Source organism: Sphaeramia orbicularis, chromosome 9, assembly GCF_902148855.1.
Source record: "Sphaeramia orbicularis chromosome 9, fSphaOr1.1, whole genome shotgun sequence".
Lineage (NCBI taxonomy): Eukaryota > Metazoa > Chordata > Actinopteri > Kurtiformes > Apogonidae > Sphaeramia > Sphaeramia orbicularis.
Window position 1 is genome coordinate 31,332,290 of NC_043965.1, and position 24,327 is coordinate 31,356,616.

At 39.5% G+C, this 24,327-nt stretch overlaps 1 protein-coding gene across 9 annotated transcripts; it reads right to left on the reverse strand.

Moving 5' to 3' along the window:
- Positions 1–205: 205 nt before the first annotated feature.
- Positions 206–23,981, reverse strand: sorbs3 (sorbin and SH3 domain containing 3). Of its 9 annotated transcripts, none has more exons than XM_030143805.1 (21): positions 23,888–23,981; positions 14,909–14,980; positions 14,030–14,218; positions 13,774–13,846; positions 13,327–13,460; positions 13,089–13,152; positions 11,854–11,889; positions 11,675–11,762; positions 10,736–10,844; positions 9,265–9,318; positions 9,005–9,121; positions 8,288–8,343; positions 6,286–6,356; positions 5,123–5,181; positions 4,933–4,979; positions 4,602–4,716; positions 4,375–4,500; positions 2,659–3,189; positions 2,452–2,549; positions 2,223–2,329; positions 206–1,627 (listed from the first exon to the last, which is right to left on the reverse strand). In XM_030143805.1, exons 2-21 carry the CDS (start codon positions 14,918–14,920, stop codon positions 1,566–1,568), a joined length of 2,148 nt encoding a protein of 715 aa, XP_029999665.1. In that variant the 5' UTR covers positions 14,921–14,980; positions 23,888–23,981; the 3' UTR covers positions 206–1,565. The 9 variants fall into 9 exon arrangements, with proteins under 9 accessions (XP_029999665.1, XP_029999663.1, XP_029999664.1 ...); XM_030143803.1 differs by having other exon boundaries at positions 5,123–5,184; XM_030143804.1 differs by having other exon boundaries at positions 6,286–6,359.
- Between the last annotated feature and the right edge of the window lie 346 nt (positions 23,982–24,327).

The window sequence follows — 24,327 nt, forward strand, 5'->3', positions numbered from 1 at the left end:
AACAATATTAAAGTTTGCTTGATTTTTTTCTTCTTGTTCTTTAAATAGGTATCTTTATCAACACTTCTTTTTCTGTTGTTCCTGTTTTATACTCTAATCCTATTATTCTTTCTTTTATTTTTCTTTCTCACTCACTCAGTGAATTAGGTTTTTGTGGATTTCAGGCAAATCAGAGACATTGAACAAACTGAACACACAAACACTATTTTCAGTATCACTCTGTATTGTTTAATTGCTTAAAAATGCGTACCATACATTTGAGATACATTGTTTTATAAGCAAATATATATTATACTTTCAACTTGATAAAAGGTTACAGTCTGTACAATCATCCTCTGTATCAACTTTGCAACAAATGTTTCATTTTTACAGTGAAATTATGAATGTACTGTATCATATCAAAATACAAGTAACTAAGGGATTTCTTATAATAAAGGCTTTGAAAGGTCACACTTGTTAGAGGTTGTGCTGGCAATGAAAACACAGGTGATTTTTCTGAATACTGTCAAAGTGGAAATGCTAATAGACAGGAAATGTAAAAGCAGCAGTGGCTTAAAAAAGCAGGGAGGGAATGATTTGTGGAGAGTTACACATATCATGAAAGATTAGATTTGGCACATACAGTGTTACTTCAAATGCTTAAAAAGACCATTCACCCATTTTTTTTATTTATTTATTTATTTATTTTTTGTCGATTTAGATTGCACTTGGAGCTACTAAAAATATCTGGCCCAAAGTTTGGAAACACAGCTTTTGAGTAAAGGAAGTTCTATTACAGCACAGAGCATGATCTTATTTATCTCCCACTACGCCCTTAATAGTCCACCCCACAAGAGGGACACACTTTATAAAATAATAAAATGCCAAATATTGTATGATAATCAGCAATTAATAATCAATACAATCAATACATGCATATGCTTTATTTGTTCGGCTTAGCCTTGTGGAAGGCTGTAAACGTATCTTGACATTTCTGATTCTTACTTCTTTTAAAGCACAGCTCATCATTCCTGTTTCCCCAAACTTGCCCAGGGTATTCTCAGAGATCTAAAAGGAAGTATTGGAAGATATTTGATGGAGACATTAGTTACCCGTTGAAATGCAAGAAAAATATGCAAGCCTTCTTAAAAAACTCAGCAGTGGTTTGTGATGGCACTGTGGTGACAAAACAGCTGAATGCAGCATCACACAGTATCGGGACCTTAGAGGAAACAGTGCTGTTCAGTTGGAAGGAATGTAAATTTCCTGCAGCTGCAAATAGTTGTGGAACAAAACGGTCCATTCTTTGCATCTGAAACAGTACCATTAGAATTCATTCTTTCCTCTCAAATGGTGTGTGCAGCAACACTCCAAAATGTCAGTGCAACACACACACATGCATTTTATATGAAGGTGAGATGAAAAACCACACAGTGCCCCTGCAGTCACCTCTGTTCTGGGAAACGCAGCATGCAAGTCAGGATGAGGAGTGGAGGGGGAAAGGGGTATCAAAGCAGAATCCACTGGAGTGACTAATATGGCTCTTAAGAGTCCAGATGGATGTGGGCAAGCAGTAAGTGAAGCAGTTAAACCGGTGCAACATAGTTTCCTGGAAATGTCCCAAAAGCATGAGTCCGCTCTGACGTACCTAGTAAAAACAAACAAAACAGAGCACATACAGAGTTCAGACAAATAAAGATAAGATAAGTAAACTCTCATATAATGTAAAAATATACAGTTGAAATTCAGTGACCAAAGCAGCAAAGAAGAACCTGCAATATCTAATTTTGTCCACTAGAGGGAGAACTGATACAGCAAATAAACAGGATAGCGTTCAAGTCATGTTGACCTCTGTATTTTATGATTTTTTTTTTTTTTTACAGAAAATTTTTATGTTATTGAGAAACTTTAAGGAATTATTTAATTTAATTCAACATGCACATGACAGACTCAGTGTGCTTCACAACAGGTATATAACATAAAAACATTAAAAACAAAACAAAAAAAAACAGGGCTTTACAGAATTAATTGGATATTAGTTATTTAATCCCCTCACAAAACAAAATGTTACTTTTAGGGATGCATCAACACAGATTTCTTATATTATCCATGAAATAAAGCCAAATGTGAGTGAGTTCCTAACAAAAAATTCCTAGTAACACATTGTCGTATTTCATTATGATCTCACTTCAAAGTAGAGAAACAACATTTACTGAAAATAGTTTTATCTTTTTTTTCCTTACCTACAAACCAGCCATCATCACATTTCTCCATCACTTGTATAATGTCTCCTTCTCTGAGCTCCAACTCGTCTGAATTCTGGGGCTTGTAGTTGTAAACAGCTTTATATCTAAAATTCAGAACATGGGGGGAAAAGGGAAACAAATGATCAGAGCCACATCTTTGACACAGGTTCATCGATTTGTGCTGTCACAGTGAATTTATAAAGAATTTGAAAATCTAGAGACGTACGGTTGGCGTTGTACCACCGTGGAACCAAAGTTGTTTGGCACTTGTGGTATTGAGTTGCTGTGAAGATTTGATGGAGCACCTTGGTTTATTGTTGCACCCTAGAATGACCAGAAACCCCATCATTAAAAAGTAAGAATATTCCTGTCATCACAAAAAGTACGACCACAGGTATGGACATGCAGTGACAGTGAAGCAGTGAAAGCAGACCTGTGAGGGGTCAGTGTATCTGGGAGTGTTCGCTGTGGGAGCTCCTGCTCTGTGCACTGACGACTGAGTGGAAGGTGAAACAGCTCTAGCCGCTGAACTCTGGTTAAGTGAATGTGTGCCACCCCACTGGCTGTTCTGGCTGGTTGGTGAAGCAGTTTTGTAGCTGCTGTGAGGCCACCGATAGGCTGTTTCTTTAGATACAGGTGTCAGGGTGGGGGAGCGTGTCTGTGAAGTGACCGGTGAGGATGACTTGAGGGGGGAGTGCTCAGATTTTGGGCTGGGGGAGGTGGAAGTGAACGGGGACAGTGGTGACTGTGGGCAGGGTGAGTGGAGTGGACGTCCTGGACTCTGGGGTCCAGGGGAGGTGGGAGACAAGGGGCCTGATGAGAAGTCGTCAGTGGAGTATTTAGTGCGGGGCATCTTGTTGACCTGGACGTAGTTGGCAGGGAAGATACCGCTCCGGCTGGTTCCTGAGATCCTTCCCTCCAACCACTTATCGTCAACACATCTGGTTATACTAATCACCTCACCCTAAACAGGTAACCAGAGCAGAGGATTGGACAGTTACATAGTAGACATTAGTTTCAAAACAGATGAATTGAATGCACTTGGTACTTAAGTGTATTTATCATCTAAGACCAGGTTGTGGCCCCCTTAACCCTCAGAGACCTAAAGACCCACCAGTGACCAAAAGTAGTTACTGATCTTATCAATAAATGCAGTTTCTCAGCTTTTCATTGGTGTCTTATGTGTCTTTTCAGGTAGAGGCTCCCTAGTGAACATAGAAACATGCATTTTCTGCAACACTGATTCAATAATTTCAGTTATGTAAACTGACAGATGGCAGTGGTTGTAGACACTTTTTTAAGGACATATTTGTCACTTTTTCTTCAGTTTTACGCAATTTTGATATGATCTTTGAATTTACTCAGAGCTTTTCTGAACATCTACATGATTACATCAGTAATTTAAATACAGGGAAATAGCTGATTTTCACAGAAAAATGCAAAATACAGAGAATAGTTTTATTAAAACATTGTGATGAATGCGGTGACACATAGAGAAAAATTCATTTGGACATTGCTATGAAAATAGTCTTTAAGGGTTAATGGGGAGCAAGACTGTAGTGGATGTGTATGAGGCTTTTCAATTTACATATGTTAAATGAAATTATAAAAGCATTTCCTTAATCTTAAGCCTATATGAAACTATATTAGAAGGTACATTTTTGGTCCTCATTCAGCAGGCTAATGATTGGCCACAGCTCTGTAACTGCTCATGTAAAATACAAGTTATATGAAAAGCTAATGCACATTTTCTTATAATGCAGAAAGATCATATACTGTGTTTTCAAGATCATTTTATAATAAACTTTTTTAATTTGGCTGCAGCAAGTGGCAGGAAGCAGGATGACAGACTAGAGTCTTCCATTTTTTGTGACATTTGAAGATTATGGAAAATGTGGAACAAACAGCTATCCAGCTGCAAATTGTACTTCATTTTGGAATTTTCCTCAGTTTCCCAAATGCCAACAAAGATTTTCAGTCAGAAGCTACAGACAAGCGTCCCAGTAAAAAAAAAAAAAAAAAAAAAAAATTGCAGAGAAAATATCTATTCTGTTTTTACTGTTTCCAGTTTGCATAAAAGATCATTTGTACATCAGCTTTTAGTACATTTATTAGTACATTAAATACCATGAATCATATCCATACTCACTTTGCGAAAAGACAGTTCCACAGGTAGGTCTGCGTTGAAGTTATACAGAGCCACAGCTTCCCCATAATCCAACACCTGTAATGTGGGAGACTTTATAGGTGTTGGCTTCTCTGTAGGAGAAAGAATCTGTAAAGGACAGAGCCTTATGTCAGGATCACATCATCTTGAAGGATGAACACTTTACACAGAAAAAAAAAATATCAGCTGAAAACCATAAAAAGAATCACCTCCACATAGGTTGTGGGGAAAATGCCAGCTCTTCCATGATGCTCTCCTTCAAACCAGTTGGCGTCGATCTGCCTGTGGATGTAAACAATGTCCCCTTTTTGCAGGGTGAGCTCCCTAAATGAAAAAATGAAGGAGATGAAACTCAGTGGGTTGAAGTAAAAATATATATAACATTGCTTTCACGTGTGCAAAACAGCTCAATAACTCTTAACTTTAACTTCAAAAAGAATATGAGTTGGATTCTCGCACTGTAAATCTAATACTGTATAACATTCTCATTTATCATAAGTGAAAATTAAAGAATGGAACATGTATACTTCATAAACTTACTTGGGCGACTGAGCCTGGAAATTGAACTTGGCTCGTGCTGCTTTCATCTGTAGCAACAAACAAATCATTCAGTCTTGTGCCAATGCATTTATTAGATGAACAATACAGGGGGTTTTCTGAGATCACAAAAATAAAAATGCCTCAAGACTGCATAGTAGATTAAATTAACAAGAAAGTCATATGGACATACCTTCTTCTCTTCTTTCTTTGGTGGAAGCGCCATGATTTCATTTGCAGGGGACAGTCGTTCTACTGTGACACAGAGCAAAGGAACGAGCGTAAGCAAAGTCTCAAATGTGTTCACTTTAATTCAACATGCTGCTTTTGACATTAGCGCTGTTATTGAATCACAGGCGTACCAGCTCCACTAGTTTGTGCAAAATCATTAACACTGGCTCCCTATGGAGTCATTTCCAGAAAAAACAATCGGGTGCAGCTAATCTTTAATCAGGTCTTCCAAGTTCCACTTCCTATTTTTCTGAGCTTCCTCTCCACCCATCTACCGCTGTTTCTATAGGAAACAAAAACTCCCTTCTGAAGCTTTTCATGCTCAGCTCACTTTCATCTAAAATGTAAAAAACAACGTAGGAGACAGACACAACAAGAACCATGACGTTATTAAATCACCAGATTAAATTACTAAAAGCTGTCTTCAAATATATGCTGACTGATTAAAAGAGTGGCATTCTTCCAGAAAGTACACATTCTTCAGTAGAATGAGTCATGAATGAATGGACAGTATTGGTAGAAATGACCTTTAACCTTTTAACAACTGCAATCTCTTCAGTGCTGCATTTTGCACTTTCCAGTATTCAAATTATTGCAATTCCTGAACTGTTTGCATTATCCCCCAAATTCAAATGGCATTGTAAAGCTGAGATCCTGAGATTCTCAACAAAAAATATGAAGCCATAATATGGATACTGAATGTTCAAATCCAAAAAGCATGTTTGAGCAGATGTAAAATAGTTTATTTCTGCAATCTCAAAAAGTTTCATTATGGACATTTGAAGTTATTTCTGATCATAAATACGCTAAAAAAAACCTCAAGTCTGTTTTTTTCTTTTTTCTATAACACACCATTTTAAGCATTTATTATTTATAATAATGATAATTAATGGCCAGATATTGAAAGTTAAGTTTATCCTGAAAAAAGACGGTTCAAAAGAATTGGCAAAGAAGACATTTTCTGATACTTTTATTGCAAAGATAACATAAAGACACCTAGGCGGCCTCCTATAATGGCAGTCTTAAAAGGGTTAATTCATAGAGGTTCTTATCAAAATAGGTTGTCAAAGCAGAAGCTGTGAGAAAATCACAATGTGTGTAAAAGGTAACAAAGTCCATGTTTACCATATGTGGGAGCAGAGGCTGAGGCAGATGTGGCTGCAGATCGATGGACAGGCTGCTTCGATGCTGATGAACTGCTGAAAAAATAATCAAGAACATATTAGCCTGAATGTTTATATTATTATCATCACGTAATGAGAAATGTTTCTCATAAAACCATGGCAGGCTGTACACAATGACAAACAAACAACCCCTGGTGGGACGAGCTGTGTGGCATTTTTCAGTAGATGTACTGTGCAAAACATCTGGCTGCAGCAGCTGGATGGAGATGACACAAATACTCAGACAGATAAAAGGAAATGATGTTTCTCTGTGACTCGCTGTCTTGTTCCTGAATTAAAATCTGGTTTAGATAAAGTTTGAGTTTATCATTGTCATGAAATGGACAGAATTTATTTTTGTTTTGATTGTCTTTTGTTTTTTTCATATAGGTATTGTTGTCATGAAATGAACAGAGTTTATTTTTGGTTTTTATATGTTTTTTTTTTTAGGAATTGGACATGGTTTATTTTTGATAAGTATATCACTGCTAAGAAATGACAGTTTATTTTTGTGCATTATTGTTATGGAATGGATAGTGTACTTTTGTTTCTGATATGCGCATTTTTGTCATGAAAAGGACTGAGTTTATTTTTGTTTTTTTAATATGTGTATTTTTGTTATGAAATGGACAGAGTTTATTTTTGTTTTGATATGTGCACCATGACTGTTATGGAAAGGACAGAGTTTATTTTAATGTGAAATGCTGCTGCCAAATAGACAGTCTATCCTTGATATGTACAGCAATTTTGTGTTTTATACATTGTCAGAATTTAGTCTGATATGTGAGGATTTTTGAGTTACTTAGGGAATCTGACATAAGAATTTAGGGTAGGTGAAAGATGGAGTATGGGGCGGGAGATTATAAATTAAACTTCATCCTGCTCCTTTTCGAATGGTTTACTTTCTTTTATATAATTCTTTTGTTGTTTGATTTTATTGCAATATTCACAATAAATAAATAAACAAAACAAAGAAACAAAACTCAGCAGCTCTGATATTTTCAATCACAATGGGGCACAAATTCCACTTATTCTAAATCAGGGATTAATTCATCCAGAGTCCAAAGCCTCCCACACTGCCTCCTTTGAACTCAATGACATATTTCCACACAGTGTAGTTTTATATTTGCAGCTGCTCATCAACATCTCTGGATGACAGTAAAAAACTCATTTGTACTGTACTGCTACTGTTATTGTTTCACTTTCACACATCCATGGCAACATGCTCGTACATTAAAAAAAAAAAAAAAAAACCCTCAGCCCACCAAGCCAGTAAAGGTCAAAACCCATGACCTCCACTTTGCAAATAACAGTGAGAATCCTCCAAGAATGCATTACACACTTGGTCAGAAATGTGGAATGTCATTTAAAGCAACCAATACTGTACTTAGGCTTGTTAAAGTTCAACAGCTTCCTAACAGAGGGCCATGCACAGACGGTCAGCTGATTATCTAACAGGCACCCTGTGGAGTTTTAACGTTTGTTCTGTCCAATCACAGTGCTCTGTTTGTGCTCAGAGGAGGCCTGTTACGTCATGATGAACCCATGTCTTCTGATTATCATAACTTGATATTTTGCACCTCTGGGTAGTGTTTTACACCAAACAAAAACTGTCTGTTTCTCTAACAGATAACATCACAGTCATAGTAATGCACAGACAGAGGGGATTCCTGCTTATCGGTCACTGCAATTGAAATAGTAATAAATACAAGATATGTGGATTAGACTATAACCTAAGAGAGTCTAAAGATGAAGTAAATTGTAAGTGCATTCATTTTATATTTGTCATTTCATACAATATAGATGTGAATTATATCGAGGTAAACATGCATACATTAAAGAAGTACATGTCTAAGTGATAAATCCTGTTAAAGTAAAGGTGTAACAGACTCACACTAGGTAGTAATTCTATTTAAAGTCATTAATTTCCTCATTAAAGTGCTGATCATGTTTGGAGTGCTTACCTGTGGCTTGTAGTCCCAGTGTTTGCAGCTGTTGCCAGATCTCTGCCTTTAGCCTCCTGCAAGCAGAGTGCACATTAAAAACAGTTTGTTCCCTGCAGCACTCACAGCTTTGAGGAAATCCAACAACTCAGACCAAGTTTAGATGCTGACCACTCCCAAAGGAGCAAGATCTCCCCTGGGTCCTATCCTCCTTGGTCTGTGTACAGCACCACTCACACTCAGCAACACAGCCTGATCTGTCTGAGTTGCCTAAGATTTAAGTGTAATTAATGTATATCAAGCAAATTGAATCACAAAATGAGTTGGAAATAGAAACATTGCTGTAAAGTTGTCATCCAAGTGAAGATCTATGAATGCTATCAAGCAAACAGATTTTTTTCAAGATGGGAGGAAAAATGATTGTAAAGTTCTTCATTTATTGGAGGATTTTCACTCGCTAACGACGGAGGAGGGGATTTGCAGGCAGGTGATTAAGAGAGCAGATCAATCCAAGTGCAAGGCAGGCAGGCGACTCCAATGCTGTCATCCAAGTCACAGAGGTACAACGACACACGGTGTGGGGTCAAAGCTAGCAAGCAAGGGGATCTTACTGAGATGTGCAGCCTTCTTTTGGATTGGAAGAGTAAAGAGTGAGGATTCTGATAAATCTGGGGGAGGGAGGGGAGTAGGAGGGATGCTTCAGCACAGAGAGTCAGGAGGGGAGGAGGGGCTCAGTACCTCACCCCAGCCTCGACGCTGCTGCTGCTGCTTCTTCTGGGAAAGTCTCCTCTCCAGGCCCTGGATCTCCGAGTCCAGCTCAGCCTCAAACCGACTCAGCTCAGAGACCAGACTGGCCTGAGCCACAGTAATGATGGAGTTGGAAGGGCAAATATTAAAACACTATACACACCCTGTGTTTGAGGCACTAATTATTCTTTTTTTCATGGTTTAAAAGTGAAATCTTAATGGACCAAAAAGGAGAGAGCAGTTAATCTTACCTCGATTGATGGAGACTTGGGTTTCTCAGGTTCTTTCTTGGGGAAAAGATGAGCCTAAAGACCAAAACAACAACATTAAAGACAAATTGTTTTGCTGGAACATTGTTACTAAATCCATTTTGATACCAACTTATCAAATTAAATAAACAATGTGTTTTTGCTGAAAAGTTTAATTGCATTCTGTCTACATGTAAATATTTCTGAAAGAGGTTTAGAAGAATCTATTTTTGTAAAAAATAATTGAACATCTCATGAATTCATCCAGAATTAAATCAGTTTCTCCAAATTGATGTATGGGGCTTTCAGGGACAGAGCATAAGTCCTTTTTTCATTACAATGAGCTCTTCTTAATATGTGAAATGTGTTTATCTATACCAGACATAACTAACCCAGACAAAACACATAGATCTCTTTCTGCACATGTCATGTTACAGCAGTCAGCTAGCCAAGGCTTCATCTTCTTTACACAACTTTACACCAACTGCAGGAGATTCTATCAAGTATTACTTTAAAAGGCTTGTTGGCGTGAACCTCAGACCCCTGCTCCACTTTCACTTTTTTTTTTTTTTTTTTTTTTATTAAACCTTGGCTGAATGTGTGTGTCTGGACTCCAAAGCTTTTTTTCCCAGTTGGGAGTCATCCTCACTACAATCACAGACTATAATGTCACTGAAAAGCAGCACAACACCCGATATGGTCTGTGTGTTGCCTTTCTAAACACTCAACATTGACTGCTGTTATAAAGAGGAAATGAAATAATCTCCATGTTGTAAGCCATTATACACCACAAGAGGTTAACACCATAATACGGATCACAAGACACCTCAGCTCCTGTGGGGGAGTGGAAACAAAGATTCCTTTTCTTCAGAAACACAGACACAAGGCACAATATGCACCAGATCTGGGACATTGTTGCAAGAGCTATTTAAGCAAACACTTTAGAGACACCACTTTGTAAATCTCCAGGGTCGGTAGGTGAGTGCAGAGTAGACGAGACATCACATCAAAACACCAAGGGAAAAACAAATATTCAATACTGTATGTTAGTCTGTTAACACTCAACCACTGTGATAATAAAAATACTCAGATACTGTGTTTCCATGTGTTACAAGTTTAACAAATAAAAACCGGAAGTTTCTTTGCACTCTCTGAATAAAAGAAAGAGTGAGCACATCTGGTGATAAGCAACAGCTTCACTGGGATGACTACACTTCAAAGTTATTCATTACCTCGCGTGAGAAGATGAAATTCAAAGACTTAGACCAATCCTTTAAGAAAAGGTGCCCATCCTCACACTAGAACCCCATGCTGGGAAAATAGAGCGAGTCTTCACAAAGGATTGCAGTGATCACAGCCAGTAACAATGCTAGATAAATCTAAAGGCTACAGACCCATGTAAAAACAGATTTATGCTGTAATCAAAGTGGTATCACAGATTCTCTTTGAAGGATGAGACTGTGTGAGGCTGTACCTGGCTGTGCCTTTCCGAAGTCGTGGTCTTTCCAGGCTCAAAGTCGTATATGCTCTTGGGCTGAGGTTGCTGCTTTCCCGGGTCTGACAGCTTATCTACATCCTCACTCCTGAAACATAACACCCCAGCACACACACCATGGACAGCAACTTAATCATGGCTTCATTGTCAGAGCCTGTAACAACAAATCCAAACTTGTCTGTCCCGTACGCTTTCCCCCCACAGCATTTGGCCTGAGTTTTGGTTGGTATTCATGTAAGACGTCACCTGCAGCCTTTATCTGATGTCAGGAAAGAATTCAAGAGCATATTATGGAAAGTGAATGTGCACAAACTCAGCCAAATGATGTGTGTTTGAACATGATATCATTTTATTTGGCTGTTAAATCGTATCTCTGTCTATTTTATTTCAAATAAACTATATTAAAAACAATATATATTACAAACTGTGACAGTATATACCTCCTCTATATTTGCACAATATGCATTTTTGTCCTTTAATCCTGCAGTATTGGTTTTTATACTTCACCTATTGTTCTGTTTACCATTCACTATCACAATATTTGTACAGTTTTGGAAAAATTCTTATTCTTTATTCTAAATTTTTGCCATATATATGTATACTCATTCTAAAACATGTGAGAGCTAAGATTAAGCTGCAGTCAGATAGCTTGTTTGTGTGCACATACTTGGCCAATAAAACTGATTCTGTTATTGTACGTGCATGTTTTTCTGTCTTTGGATCCTCACTACACTGTTCAGTCTTCATACCACACTGAAAACACATGCTCTCAGGTTAACTCATGATCTTACTGAATTTCCAAAAGGTCCAAAAGTTACTACTCGTCAAATTATGTATAGCTGTTATGTGATATTTTTCCAGGGTGTTCTGGCATATGCTCATCCACCATGTGATCCAGAAGTATCCGTGAAAACTCACCAATCTGGTAGGGATCCATAAGGCGTTAGTGTAAAAAGATTCTTGTCAGCTTCATTATTTGTCTCCGTCTCAGCAGATAACTGGGTCTCTGTTAAGGAAAACAGCTTGGGTTTGAGTAAAACTGATACTGAAGTAAGTGAGCAGGGTATTGATGTGCACTTAGAGGGGTTTTGCCTTACTTTGAGAAGACCATCGTTCTGATAAATCCTCCAGTTCTGTCAAAAAAAATTTTAAAAAAAGCATGAGTGACTGATTGTTATGCAAAATCCAAAAAAAATTCTTTCACATACTCTCTTGGAGCAGTACAATATGTTATGATACATCTGGGACTATTTTGATGATCCTTCACTGAGGAAAAGTAATAAAACAAAAGTGAAACTACAAAAACACTCTAATTCAAGCAAATATTCTGCATGAAAAATGTGTTTAAGACAATCATTATGGACAAAATTTACTTGTCAAAGTCACCACTGTTTGTTTCATTTTGTCACATTATTTTACTGATACCAGTGTGCAAATCTGTTGTGCATTGTAATATGTGGATGGTTAAATAACGTTTAAGATAATTTAAGCAAAACAGTGTTGATTGTGATGACTACTGATCTAAAAATTGCAAAAATAGTAATTTAAGCTTTCAGCACTTGCAATTCAGTATGTAATACTTTTTTAACATTACATGATAGCAGTGGTTTCAGCCATAAAGGTTATTATTTTATCAGTTTATCAGATCTACACTGTTGCCTACTGAGTTGCAATAATTTTGTTTTTAGACACATTCCTCTTTTTATTCCAATTTATACATATCAGTAATCACCTTTGACCTTTGGTGTAATGATTACATATTGAGTCCCAGTTACAATATATCTATCAAGAATAAACCACATTGTCACAATCATTTCATGAGAGGAAATTAAAAATAAATAAATACATAAATATTATTTCAACTTTATGGGCAACAGTGTATTAAAAATATTACTTCCACATGCTGCACTGTTTTATCACAGAAGGTTCAGGATTATTAATGTTACTAAGATTTATTGTACTAATTTAAATAAAAAGAAAAGAACCTGCAGAAAATCAAAAATATTCCTGTAAACAAAATGAATCCCATCCAGTGCTGTCAAACATTGTTAGTGCAGGTTTAATCACACTAATAATAGGGAATGCATTTCTATTACGCAACCAGTAACAGAGATAAATGAACAGCCTGATTTGGGAGGAGCTGAGATAAGAAGCTGGATTATTGTCAGACTTAATAAACAGAAATGACATAAGACTTTATTGCTCTTTCATCATGTCTTATTTTCCCTCTGCAGTAATCTGTTCGCTGGATCACCTCTACAGCACCTGAAACTGACAGAGGAATCTCTCTGGTGTGAGAGTGTGAAAGGCGTGGGAGGAGGAGTGTCCTTACCCTCTGGCTTCTTGTGAATCTGTCTGAACATGCTCTTGTACCAGTCTCTGGGTTTATTCACACTCTGGCATTAGGAAACATGGGAGGTGCACAAAGTAAACAGATGTGGTGTATCAGGGTTTGGGAAAAACAACATACGGAAAAACAACATAAAATCAAATACTGTTGAGGATCTGGGCCAAATATGTCAAGCTTGTGTTTGATTATGAAACAGTGAGATCTGTATGTTCTATCTTACTGATCTAGAGGCGATGGGCATCCCTGTCTCATCCACCGGGCCAATTCCTGAGAACTTGATAAGCCTCTCCTCCCTGGTGGGAGTCCAGCTGCGTGGCAGAGTGGCAGAACTCTGAACACCGTTGGACATGCCTCCTGAGTGACAAAGTGACACAAATAGGATTGGCCTGACCACCCACCAACTCTAACATGAGACTTTTCCTATCAGGCACTGTCATTAGAAGTAATATTTTTTCTAAAATTTAGACTAAAACCCTTCTATGAGCCCATTAAACCTCACCCTCTCACATCGTTCTGTGAGTGCTGGTAATAACAGCATTATGCCTGCCCACGTCACTAATGAAGATCCTAATGAAACTGGATCTTAATTTAATATTTCTCTTGGAAAAGTATTATGTGGGACTTCAAAGCATGCATGTGATGAACAGATTTGGAAAGTGCTCCTTACCATGCACTTGTGCTGGGCCATAATATGATCCAAAGCTAAGACTTGTTGGTCCACTTCCATTTACCTCAGACACCTTGAAAAAAGAAACATCATAAATGTTTACCAGCAAAACACACAGCTCAGAACAAAACAACAGTCACTGATTTAAAGCATTTCCACAGCTGGATGTAGGGCCTGTGTTGCTTCATTCTTCCACAGGGAGGAGCACTTCTTTACTGGATTCCATGCTCTGTTGTAAGAATATCATAGTGCATACCTTGGCGTCTGCAGATGGCAGCCTTGCTGAGTGAAAAGGACTCAGAGGAGGAGTAGGCAGACCAGGGGAGATGACCACCTCTTGGGTCAGCTCTGGAGATGTTAGTATCTGCTGGCCTGAAGAACCTCTGGACTCCCCGGAGAAGAGAATCCGGGAGCCATCTGGATCGCCTGCCACTTGTGCATGTTGCTAAACATAGAGGAAATGAGAAATATGGAAGAATAAAAACAATGTGTGAACTTTACTCCTGTCATGTCCTCCTGCTGGCCCTGGGTAAACACTGCTCTGTATGGAAGGTCATGTGAACTTGTTAGCAGCCCAGCTATTCTCCAGAGAATAACAGGCCTCTGTGGGGGAGCCTCTGATGAAAAGGTCCCTAATTTATTTAAAGGAGGACCAGTGGGAAGTGGTGTTCCACCCACTTCATCATCTCTCGCGCCACAACTGCAGAAAGGGCTCATTCAAGGTGCAGAGAGGGGGCAATGAAACAGGAGAGGACCATTATGAGCCTATTAACTTCCTTTTCACCAGGCCTCAGTATTCTGCAGCCGGGGGGGGGAGCTGAGGCCGCAGAGGTTGGGAAGGGGTCATTGGTGTCACCCTCAAAGTCCAGCAGGGCTTGCTATAGTCCTGCGGTCTCCATGGTGATGTCTTGACTCCCCCCACCCATGATAACCACTCTAGCTGTTCTAATAGATCTCTACATGTTTGGATCAGGTGCTGAAGTCCTGTCTGTGGTATTGCTGAGGGGGGTCATGGGAAAGCCCCAGTGCCGCAAAGTAATGGTCAAAGTGTCCCCCCCCCCCATTTAAAAAATAAATAAAAACCTTATTTAAGATTATTCAAAACATTTTTGCCATGTTTGCGATTTGACTTTACCTGAGACTGCATGTGCTCTGGTGTCGTCCTTGTGTGACAGATATCAAATTCTTGCAGCCAGTATCAACAGATCTGCAATGACATTAGAAAAATAATAACAATTTTACATTCATTTTTTTTTATATTGCACTGCATGCTGCATTGTATCCCACCTGAATGTGAATATTTCAGAACAGTTAAAAGTCAACAGAGTTCAATAAGTTTCATTATATCTTCAATAATAAGTCTTTGTGCATGAACTTTTTAACCCTTTGAGACACTTGTTTGGGGTTCCACACACACCCTTACTGTCATAATTCACATTTTACACACAGCCTCTTTGACAAGTGTTCCATTATCCGATCCCACTCAAACAAGGGAAAAATAGCGTCACCCACTTTCCCTGTTACTTAGGAAAAAACCCACCCAAAGCAATGTGTGTGACTCACATTACTGCCTCATTCCTCCCAGTCATACAACGCCATAATGATCTAAATTTGAGGGGCTAGATGATGGGGAAGGTTTGCCACTGAAAGTAGAGACCGGAACCTAATCAATTGCACCTCAGAAAACCAGATTAGGTTCTGCTGTTGTAACATCAAAAGGCAGAGAGGAATGAGGGGGGGGGGTGTTTCCGCTCCTGTATGAGGTATGCACCTCTCATCTACAGTGGTTACATGGACTATAATGACAGAGCTGCCATTTAAAGTCCAGCCACCATACAGCTTTGCATCCTTCCTGGCAAATTTTTAAGTGATTTTTTTTTTTCACTGTTCTCTTGTGAAACTGGTGAAACACCAAAATAATGGGGTCCACAGTGGGGTTAATAAGGATTAGAGTCCTTTTTTCTGTTCTACTGCAAACCATGGCTTTGCAACTTGGCAAGACAGTAATGACCAAGTGTGGGCCAGGCTACTACATCCTGAGAGCTGCCCAACACAATTTTCACTGATGACTTTTCCATGTGGCATTTGCAGCTGAGCATTAGAGTCTATAATCATGATGGTCAAGACCAAGAAAACTGTGTCCGCTGTGTCTGTGCACAAGGCTAGGAAACTGAGCAGAGCCCATGCGGTGATAGAATCAGTGCTCTAATTTCCAGACAACGATGTCACTCTAACTGAGTCATCATCTCCCAATAAACTGCGTTACATAACTGGAAAAATATGAGAACTGGAGGATTGTGTCTGCAACAATACCATTACTGCTCAGCCATGACAGATGACCTATCACCATCAAAAGCAATCACAGCATGAAGATTATCCATCCGACAATAGAGGACATTGCAAACAAGCCACATTTACAAATAACGTCTTAATGTTGTCTCATTTACAATGTGTTTGACATAGTGTTCCTAATTTATGCCAGTTCTCCCCTCAGAAGGCTGACACACACTTTACAGACCACAAAAAACTAATAACTAGATGAGTGATTTATCAGATTTTTTAACAAATATACTTGTGACGCATTTTTACCTCCGCCAGGAGGTATTGTGATCACTTTGCTTTGTGTGTTTGCGTGTTTGCATGTTTGTTTGTTTGTTAGTTAGTAAGATAACTCAAAAAGTTATGGAGGGATTTTCATGAAATTTTCAGGAAATATTGATTCTGGCACAAGGAAGAAATGATTAAATTTTGGTGGTGATTGGGGGGGGGGGGGGGGGGGGGGGGCAGATCTGTCTTGGTGGAGGTCTGCGCTCTCCGAGTGCTTTTCTTGCTTTTACTTTTTTTTACTGTGTCCAAATTATAGAGAGTTGTTGTCATTTTACCATAAATGCACTGCAATTAACAAATGAACTAATGTAGCACAAATGTTTTCCATTACATGTTGAGTAACTTTAAAATTTGACTCTCAGGTTCCTGCCACATTAAGCTATTGTCTCTTATACAAACTCAACAATGGAATATTTCTCATTTTTAGAACTTAGACAACTTTTATTAGGACTGCATTATTTAACCATTGACATTGTCACTACACCCCTTTCAGCCCAAAACTGAAAAGCCCCACCTCCTCAAAGTAGCATCACGATCAGTAAGCAAATGTCATAACAGCATGTCTGTGTCTCATTTCTCTGGGGAACTAAACCTAACAGAGAAATCCTCCAGTGCTGTAAGCATCCCCCCCTTCCAAAGCACCAAACACAATCCTGCCTAATAAGGAAAAATCAAAAAATCCCTGTCCATGGAGTCTGGCTCTCCCTGGGTTTGCTCTGAACGTCCACTGCATTCTTATGTAATTACTGAGACTTAACAGCGGAGGCAGCCATAAGCTTTTTCATGGAGATTGTTTTGCATTGGTGCTATGTGAATGCCTGATGCTATCTCTTACTGAAATATGTGAGCATAGACCATGTATTTCACAGGCTGCACAAGTTAAACCACTTTTTGATGAGAGGCTTTTGAATACCTGTGGATCAGTATTGTGGAACAGCCTCATAAAAGGTCTACCTGCATCTCATTTGAGGATAAGACACACCAAAGGCAGCTTGTAACCCAAATAATCTTCTTTTCAAAATATCACTATTCACATTTTGCTGAAATCCATGTAACATTATGCTATTACTTTACATTTCTGCACAGGGTAATTGTGGACATCAGGGGATTTTGGTATGGAAATTATTGCTGTCGTCCCCAGGAAACTTATCCGGTCCCAAGAAGCACTGGACCAGATGTTAAGCTCTGAAAACTGATCCAAGTAACAGAGGCCTATAAAAGTCCATCAAGCACATAAAATAAGAAACATGTTGTGATATACAAGCGGTTGACAAATTAAAGGAAAAACCAACATAAAGTGTTTTAGAAAGACGTTGAGCGATCATGTGTCTCTAGAACAACTTCAGTACTACTGGGCATTGATTTTACAAGTCTGTGAACTCTAGTGGAGGGATGAACACCATTCTTCCAAACGAAGCTCCATCACTTGGTGTTTTAATGATGGAGAGTACAGTCTAACACATTGGTCCAAAACTACAAAAGCTATAGCATCAAATTTATGTCATTTTCAGAATCAGAATCAGGATCAGCTTTATTGGCCATGTATGTGAACATATACAAGGAATTTGACTTTGGCTTTCCTTTGCACACATGTTTCAACATGAACCCAAAACAACATGAACCCAATCACACTTGAACATAGACCTAATGTAGACAAACATTCGACCAGAGACAAGGACAACAATGGGATGAGATTTTCAGTGGATTTGTAATATGTACAAATTGGAGATTTATACAGTGAGTGGATGTATACAGGAATCCGGTCTATTGAAATATATGTTATTATTTACAATGGGTTTTATATTGTAGTATGTGCAGAAAGTGCAAATTGGAGTTTTATACAGTGAGTGGATATGTACAGGGATCTGACGGTCTACTGAAATATATGTTTATGTATATGTTATTGTAGTGCAAATTAGTCTGAGTTTTTGTACAGAGTGCAAAAAAAAAAAAAAAAGTTTGTGAGTGGGTGAATTGTCAGGGGGATACTGACACTGGATGTCTCATAAAGTTTTCCTATGCAGAAAACTATTTAGTGACTCATTATGTCTTATGGATGGAGGCCTTGTCATGCTTTTTCTTTACAGTATCATGCATGGGAACATACTTGAAGTTTGTATCATGCTAGGGCCAGTTATTTGTTAATACTCCAGAATCCATTTCAAACTAACTGAGATGAAAAGAAACAGAAGCAGTTTTAATCCAATCAGACAGCTGAAACAAACATACAATATATGGAACCCTATTGAAACTTTATTTTTTCAGCCTTCTGTATTAATAAACATAAAATGCTGTACAGAGGCATGGGAATTTTTTCTTTTTATTGAGAAAGAGTAAATGAGGAACCAGACTATTATCTGGAATCGTTGAGCCAGACCAGACCTACTCAGCAGCTACGAGGTCAGTGAACTTCACCACACCCTGGTGATTCCTGTGAACTACAAAGAGAAGTTTCCACTGTTGGGAATACCAACATAACTGTGTAACAAAACTTCAAAAAAAAAAAGGAAAAAATATTACTCATATTTACTTGTTAGCTATTTTCTTACTCACAGATAGTTGGTTGATAAGGCTGCTATTCAGTGCCCTAAAAGTGAACTGTACTAAAGTCAATATTCTACAAAGTTCACAAACACTCTGCACCAGTCATTACTTTTTCCTTTAGTAGTGTGACTTTTATCCATAAAAGGATGCACCCAGGTCTGTCTGGGACAAGTGTGACATATTACAACCCCCCATTGCGCCATACAGAGCTTCTTACATTGTTCTAACTATGAACAAGTCTGACAAGGTGACCACACATAGCCTGATAAATAACTACCACAGTTTTGACCCATGAACTCTGGGGATCTGCCAGTGCACCATGAGGAAACTAATGATTTGTGGTCAGAGGGAGAATCATGTTGTCCATACATCATCTATTCAAGCAAGAGACAGTGGAGACTTTGTTGGTGGAGACTGATGACAATGACTGAAAATCCTGAGACTTAAATAAAGCAAATAAAACTGTCACTTGTGAACTGATCTCTATTCATTCACACAAGTGTTGTCCTCTGCCTCTGTGTGCAGTGTGGTGACCAGGAATACTGAGTTAATCATTGACTCCACAATGTGGGAACTGCTGCTGATGGACAGATCTAAGTCCTGCTCATGCAGATAATGAAAACCAACCAAAATTTTAGCTCAGTGTTTGCTTAAGGTGGTCGTGTTGTTTGGGTGAACAGTAACCTGCACTAGGCTTAACTTTGAACAATCTTAGTAATATTGTGCGATCTTAAAAAGTATAAACCTCTGTTTATTTCTTTGATATTGCAACACGCCCTTAAATGAGAGCTTAACTGAGAACATCACCATAACAGACAGGGGAGTAAAGGCTTATCAAACCATTTACATGAACACTGTGTTACTGCTGCCCAACAGGTTACATAACAGGGTCATAAAACTGAAAGAATCCTGCCTTAAAAAGCTGTAAGAAAGTAATTACAAGCACATTTGATGTAAAAGTAGAGCTGGAATTTAGTTCTAAACATGAAGTGAGTCACTCAGGAGTTATGTAGGAGACATTCGAGGTCCTGCTTGTGAGGTTGATCACAAACCCCTGCCATGCCGCCCTTCTGCAATTTAGCAGATGTGTGGATGCAGATGTAGCCCATACAAGGTCGTGGAGCCGCAAGTTTATGATATGCCATTATTGGGGGATACACACATTTATCAAGACGAAAGCATTTCACCTCCTTGTATGGTGCTCCCACAGTCTGAGTAACAGGAGGAGTCAGAGTCTGTGTGCTTCTTGTCAATGGAGAGGTGCTGAAGTCCCAGGAGGAGCTGCAAGGCAATCAATCTCAGCCTCTTTCTCTCCATGGAGCACCCAGTGAAAAAGTATCACCCAAGATTATCTAATATTTCCTCTAAGAACAAACAGACCATATATAAGTCTAAATTATTTCTTATGAGAATGGATGTGAACTAGCAGAATTATAATAACAACCTGTGAGAGAACACATGAGGAAATGTAGACTGAAACACAGTAACAAGTGAATAATCCCACCAATCCTCATGGCTGTCATTTAGCATGTTCAAAGCCGAGCAGAGTCTGTGAATATGAGGTCTGACAGCTAGACCCCTCTGTAATATTACAAAGGAAATTATAGCCACTGCGGAAATCACCCTGACAGTAAGGGGAGCCTCTGGACAGTCCTGGGGCCACAAGGCTTGATCAGGATGGGAAAATGTCCTGACAGAACAAACGTCTTCCAGTGCTTAATCTCTGGAGCTAACCTGACAGTTGCCTGTGCACCTACTGGGCAGAGCGATGACATGTTGGGAAACATTACCCATAGTGCCCTCTCTCTCTCTCTCTCTCTCTCTCTCTCTCTGTGCTCCACTTATACCTCACTTCCACTTGCCCAAAAGCCAAGGGTTAGTGAGTTAACTCTTAGAGGACAGTTTCAACACCAACTGCCCACAGATCACAGGGTCAGTAAGGAAACACGTTTTCAGGTGCACTAAAAAACCATCCCTACTCTAAGACTGTATTGTGGGCAGGTCTGTGGTACTAATCCTGTGGAGCAGCATGTAAGTCCTGAGCAGTCAGACAGGTTACTCAACCTTAAAAAAACACATGAAAAACAACCTCGGACAAAAGATCCTACTGTACCAATGAGCAAAATAAATCTTTGGTATCACACAGCAGTGATTTGGATCTGTGCACCAATAGGAAAGAGTGTACTCACCTTAAAAATGGCACCAACAAGTGAACTCACACCTCTTTCAGCGCCTTCTGCCTCAGTCGTGCACGAAAAACACGTAAGAGACCTTTCCTGCTCTGTCTCTTTCTCACTCTTGAAACTTGCCAGGACACACAATCTCTCTCTCTCTCTCTCTCTCTCTCTCTCTCTCTCTCTCTCTCTCTCTCTCTCTCTCTCTCTCTCTCTCTCTCTCTCTCTCTCTCTCTCTCTCTCTCTCTCTCTCTCTCTCTCTCTCTCTCTCCTCTCTCTCTCTCTCTCTCTCTCTCTCTCTCTCTCCCACTCTCTCTCTCAGCAGAGGACTTCCCGGTTGACAGGCATTGCCATAGCAACCCCTTCAGCCCCGTTCAAAAGGCACCCTGCTCTTGGCTTGTCAGTTCAGGGCACCTCCTTCGGTGAAGAAGCCCTATTGTTGTGATAAGGTGATATTTCACAGCGCAGGGTTAACGAAAGGGGAATGCAAATAGTTTATCACCTCCACCTCCCAGACACTGCCCAGTGGCTCCATGACACCCCTCCTAACTTTATCTCTCCCATGTCTCCCTCTGCTTTGTGTGTGTGTGTTTATGTGAGAACATGTGTGTAGTGCAAAAGGCCAGGTCTCTTGCTGGCCAAAAGGCACAAAGGGAGAGTAGAAGCTCTTTCTGTTCCAGTAACTCTGGAAGTGTCTCATTACTCTTCACCATATACTCCAACAGTAACAGCGGAACTGAATTGACCTCTCATGATCACACCCATTTTACCAGGAGAACTTTGATTTGACGGTTGAGGGTACGATGTGTGAATTATTCAGTGTAGGAGTTACTGTGCATGTACACATAACTCATACAGTATTTAGACTTGAATGTGTCCGGCAGGATTCTTCATCAAACCAAAACAAAAGACACATTCTCAAATTCCATTGTTCCTCTGGCATACAGTAGTTGCCCAAATAAAACCAGGGTTTCCAGTTTGCCCTCAGTTCTTGCCAATTCAGACAAACAGTGTAAAACCTGAAATCTAATGTGCTGACAGGCTTGTTTTGGTTCAGTGTCTGCAGCAGGTACGCTGAGTTACAAGGGCCACTCTGCAGGTGAGGGTTCACCTGCAATCAGCATTTTCCTCAGATGTCTTTTAATCTCTGTGAAAGCAATAAACTAGATAAAGGTAAAACACGACCAGGAACAGAGTCGGTAGTGTGTTTATTTGTTTAAACATGAATATCTCTGTGTTAGTACGTGTACACTGGCCAGCTCCCACTGAAAATGGAAAGACTCAGCTCTTTTTAATAATTCAGTGGTCTGGCTTGGTAGAGCGAAACTGAGGGCAGATACCCATATCCATTAACTGAGCCTCCTAACAGGGTTGTTTTTGCCAAACAGTTGAGCTGTTGAACTCCAGGGGCAAACTGGGCAGTACAGTTTTCAGGCTGGAACTCCTTTGTAATCTGCGTCCTGTTGCTCCAGACTTTCACCCTGCTGTGACCAGATCTGACACCCTGTCACTCTGCAACTAAATGAGGTAATCACGCAAGAGATGATTACTGCTTTGGCTCAGGAATGACACCTCTCCCACACTGGATCCTTGTTCACTTTTGTCTCAATCTCATCACTAAACAAATACAAGCCCTAGTCCTTTTCTGTTACACTGAGGTTTATCAGGACAACGGAGGAGAAACCAAGGGCTTTTGTCTGAGTCCTTCTCTGAGATGGATGAATTCCAGCAGACCTTTACCATACTGGAAAGGCCAACCACTGTCCTTTCACACTAAGTGGTATGTGCCAGTATGTTTCTACAAAGACACAGCTCATTAAAGGGGCTGACAGACAGACACTCCAGTGAGTTAATAAACTATGACATAAATCTGTTATATAATCCAAAACTACAACACTTGTTGACTACAGCCTTTAGCATTTTTCAGCACTAGCTTGAGAAATCCTCTCTTTATTCTGAGTAAGCATGAAGGAACAAGTCTGTGACAATCACACACTCTGGATACCTCTCAATAAAGATACTGGAAGGATATGATGAGGTTATAAACAAGTATCACCATAAAGGAGAGATAAGGAGGCCTGGACATCGTACAGTGCTGTTTGTGTCACTTATTCCACAGGTTAAGTTCTGAGGTAGCACTTGAGGAATGTCTGACTGAGCAAACACAAAGTATCAGAGTTTATTTCAGCAGTAAACAGCATTTAATCTGAACTGTTTATGTCCCACAACTCTGGGTTGCTCATCTGGCAGACAAGGACAAACAATCTCTTATATAGACATGAATCCTCAAGGGACCTGCTGCTTTTAGGATGCTGCGAGATACAGAAGTTTGGAAAGAATGTAAATATGTTACAAGGAAATATGACTACCTCTTAAAAAAAAAAAAGTAAAACCACAACAGAGGTCGGGTGATAGCCATCTTCAGAAGAGCAGACAGCAACAGATTGGCATATACTTCAGTGAAGTTCTGCTCACATTCGCTCCTTTCATTATAACAATGTTCTGGGAAAAAAAGGAGGGAAAGAAGACACAGCAGCCCAATTTTGGTTTGTCATAGCTATATCCGGTGACAAACTCAGTGATGAAGGAAAAGAACCTGCTGTTTAAATCTCTGATTTCTGTCAAAGTCAACTCCCTTTTATATAAAGATACAAATCACCTGACACTGGCATGGAGCTGATTTCCGTCAATGAAAAAAAAAAAATCTTTCTAACTTTAAAAATTGCCTTCACTGTCATTGTAATCGAAGTCAGTGTGTAAAATCACAGCAGAAGTTGTACAGTACTTACAGGCGAGTGCAGGCTGAGCAGTGAGGTCCCTTCAGTGCAGAGGGAGAGAGAGGAAGTGAATGAAAACGAAGGAGGGAACCACTGCTGCTCTTCTTTCCCTCCCTCCCTCCCTCTTTCTCTTTCTCTTTCTCTGACAAACAGGGTGGCTTTTATCTTTACTCAATGATTCAGCGTGGGCCTGAATGTTTGACCGGGTGTCTGTAAGAGTGTGTATATATATGAATGTGTATGGCTTATGTTTGCATATGAATGTGTGTGTGTGTGAGTGTGTGTGTGAGTGTGCACTTGAAAGCTCATCAGGGAGAAGGCGTTCAGTAATAGTTTCCATCCACAGCTGGAAATAATAGAGATTCCCATACAGGCACAAGCTCGGCAGTACCGCCCTCCAGTGTTTTACGTGCAAGGAAAGAGGAGGCAATTTCCATAGCCATCCCAATAAA

Bases quoted from the DNA above. Each gene is read 5' to 3' on its own strand.
- sorbs3 (XM_030143801.1), bottom strand. The intron at 2,550-2,658 runs GTCTGCTTTCAC...TGGTCATTCTAG, and splicing joins GATACACTGACCCCTCACAG to GGTGCAACAATAAACCAAGG. The intron at 1,628-2,222 runs GTAAGGAAAAAA...TGTTTTTACTAG, and splicing joins TGATGATGGCTGGTTTGTAG to GTACGTCAGAGCGGACTCAT.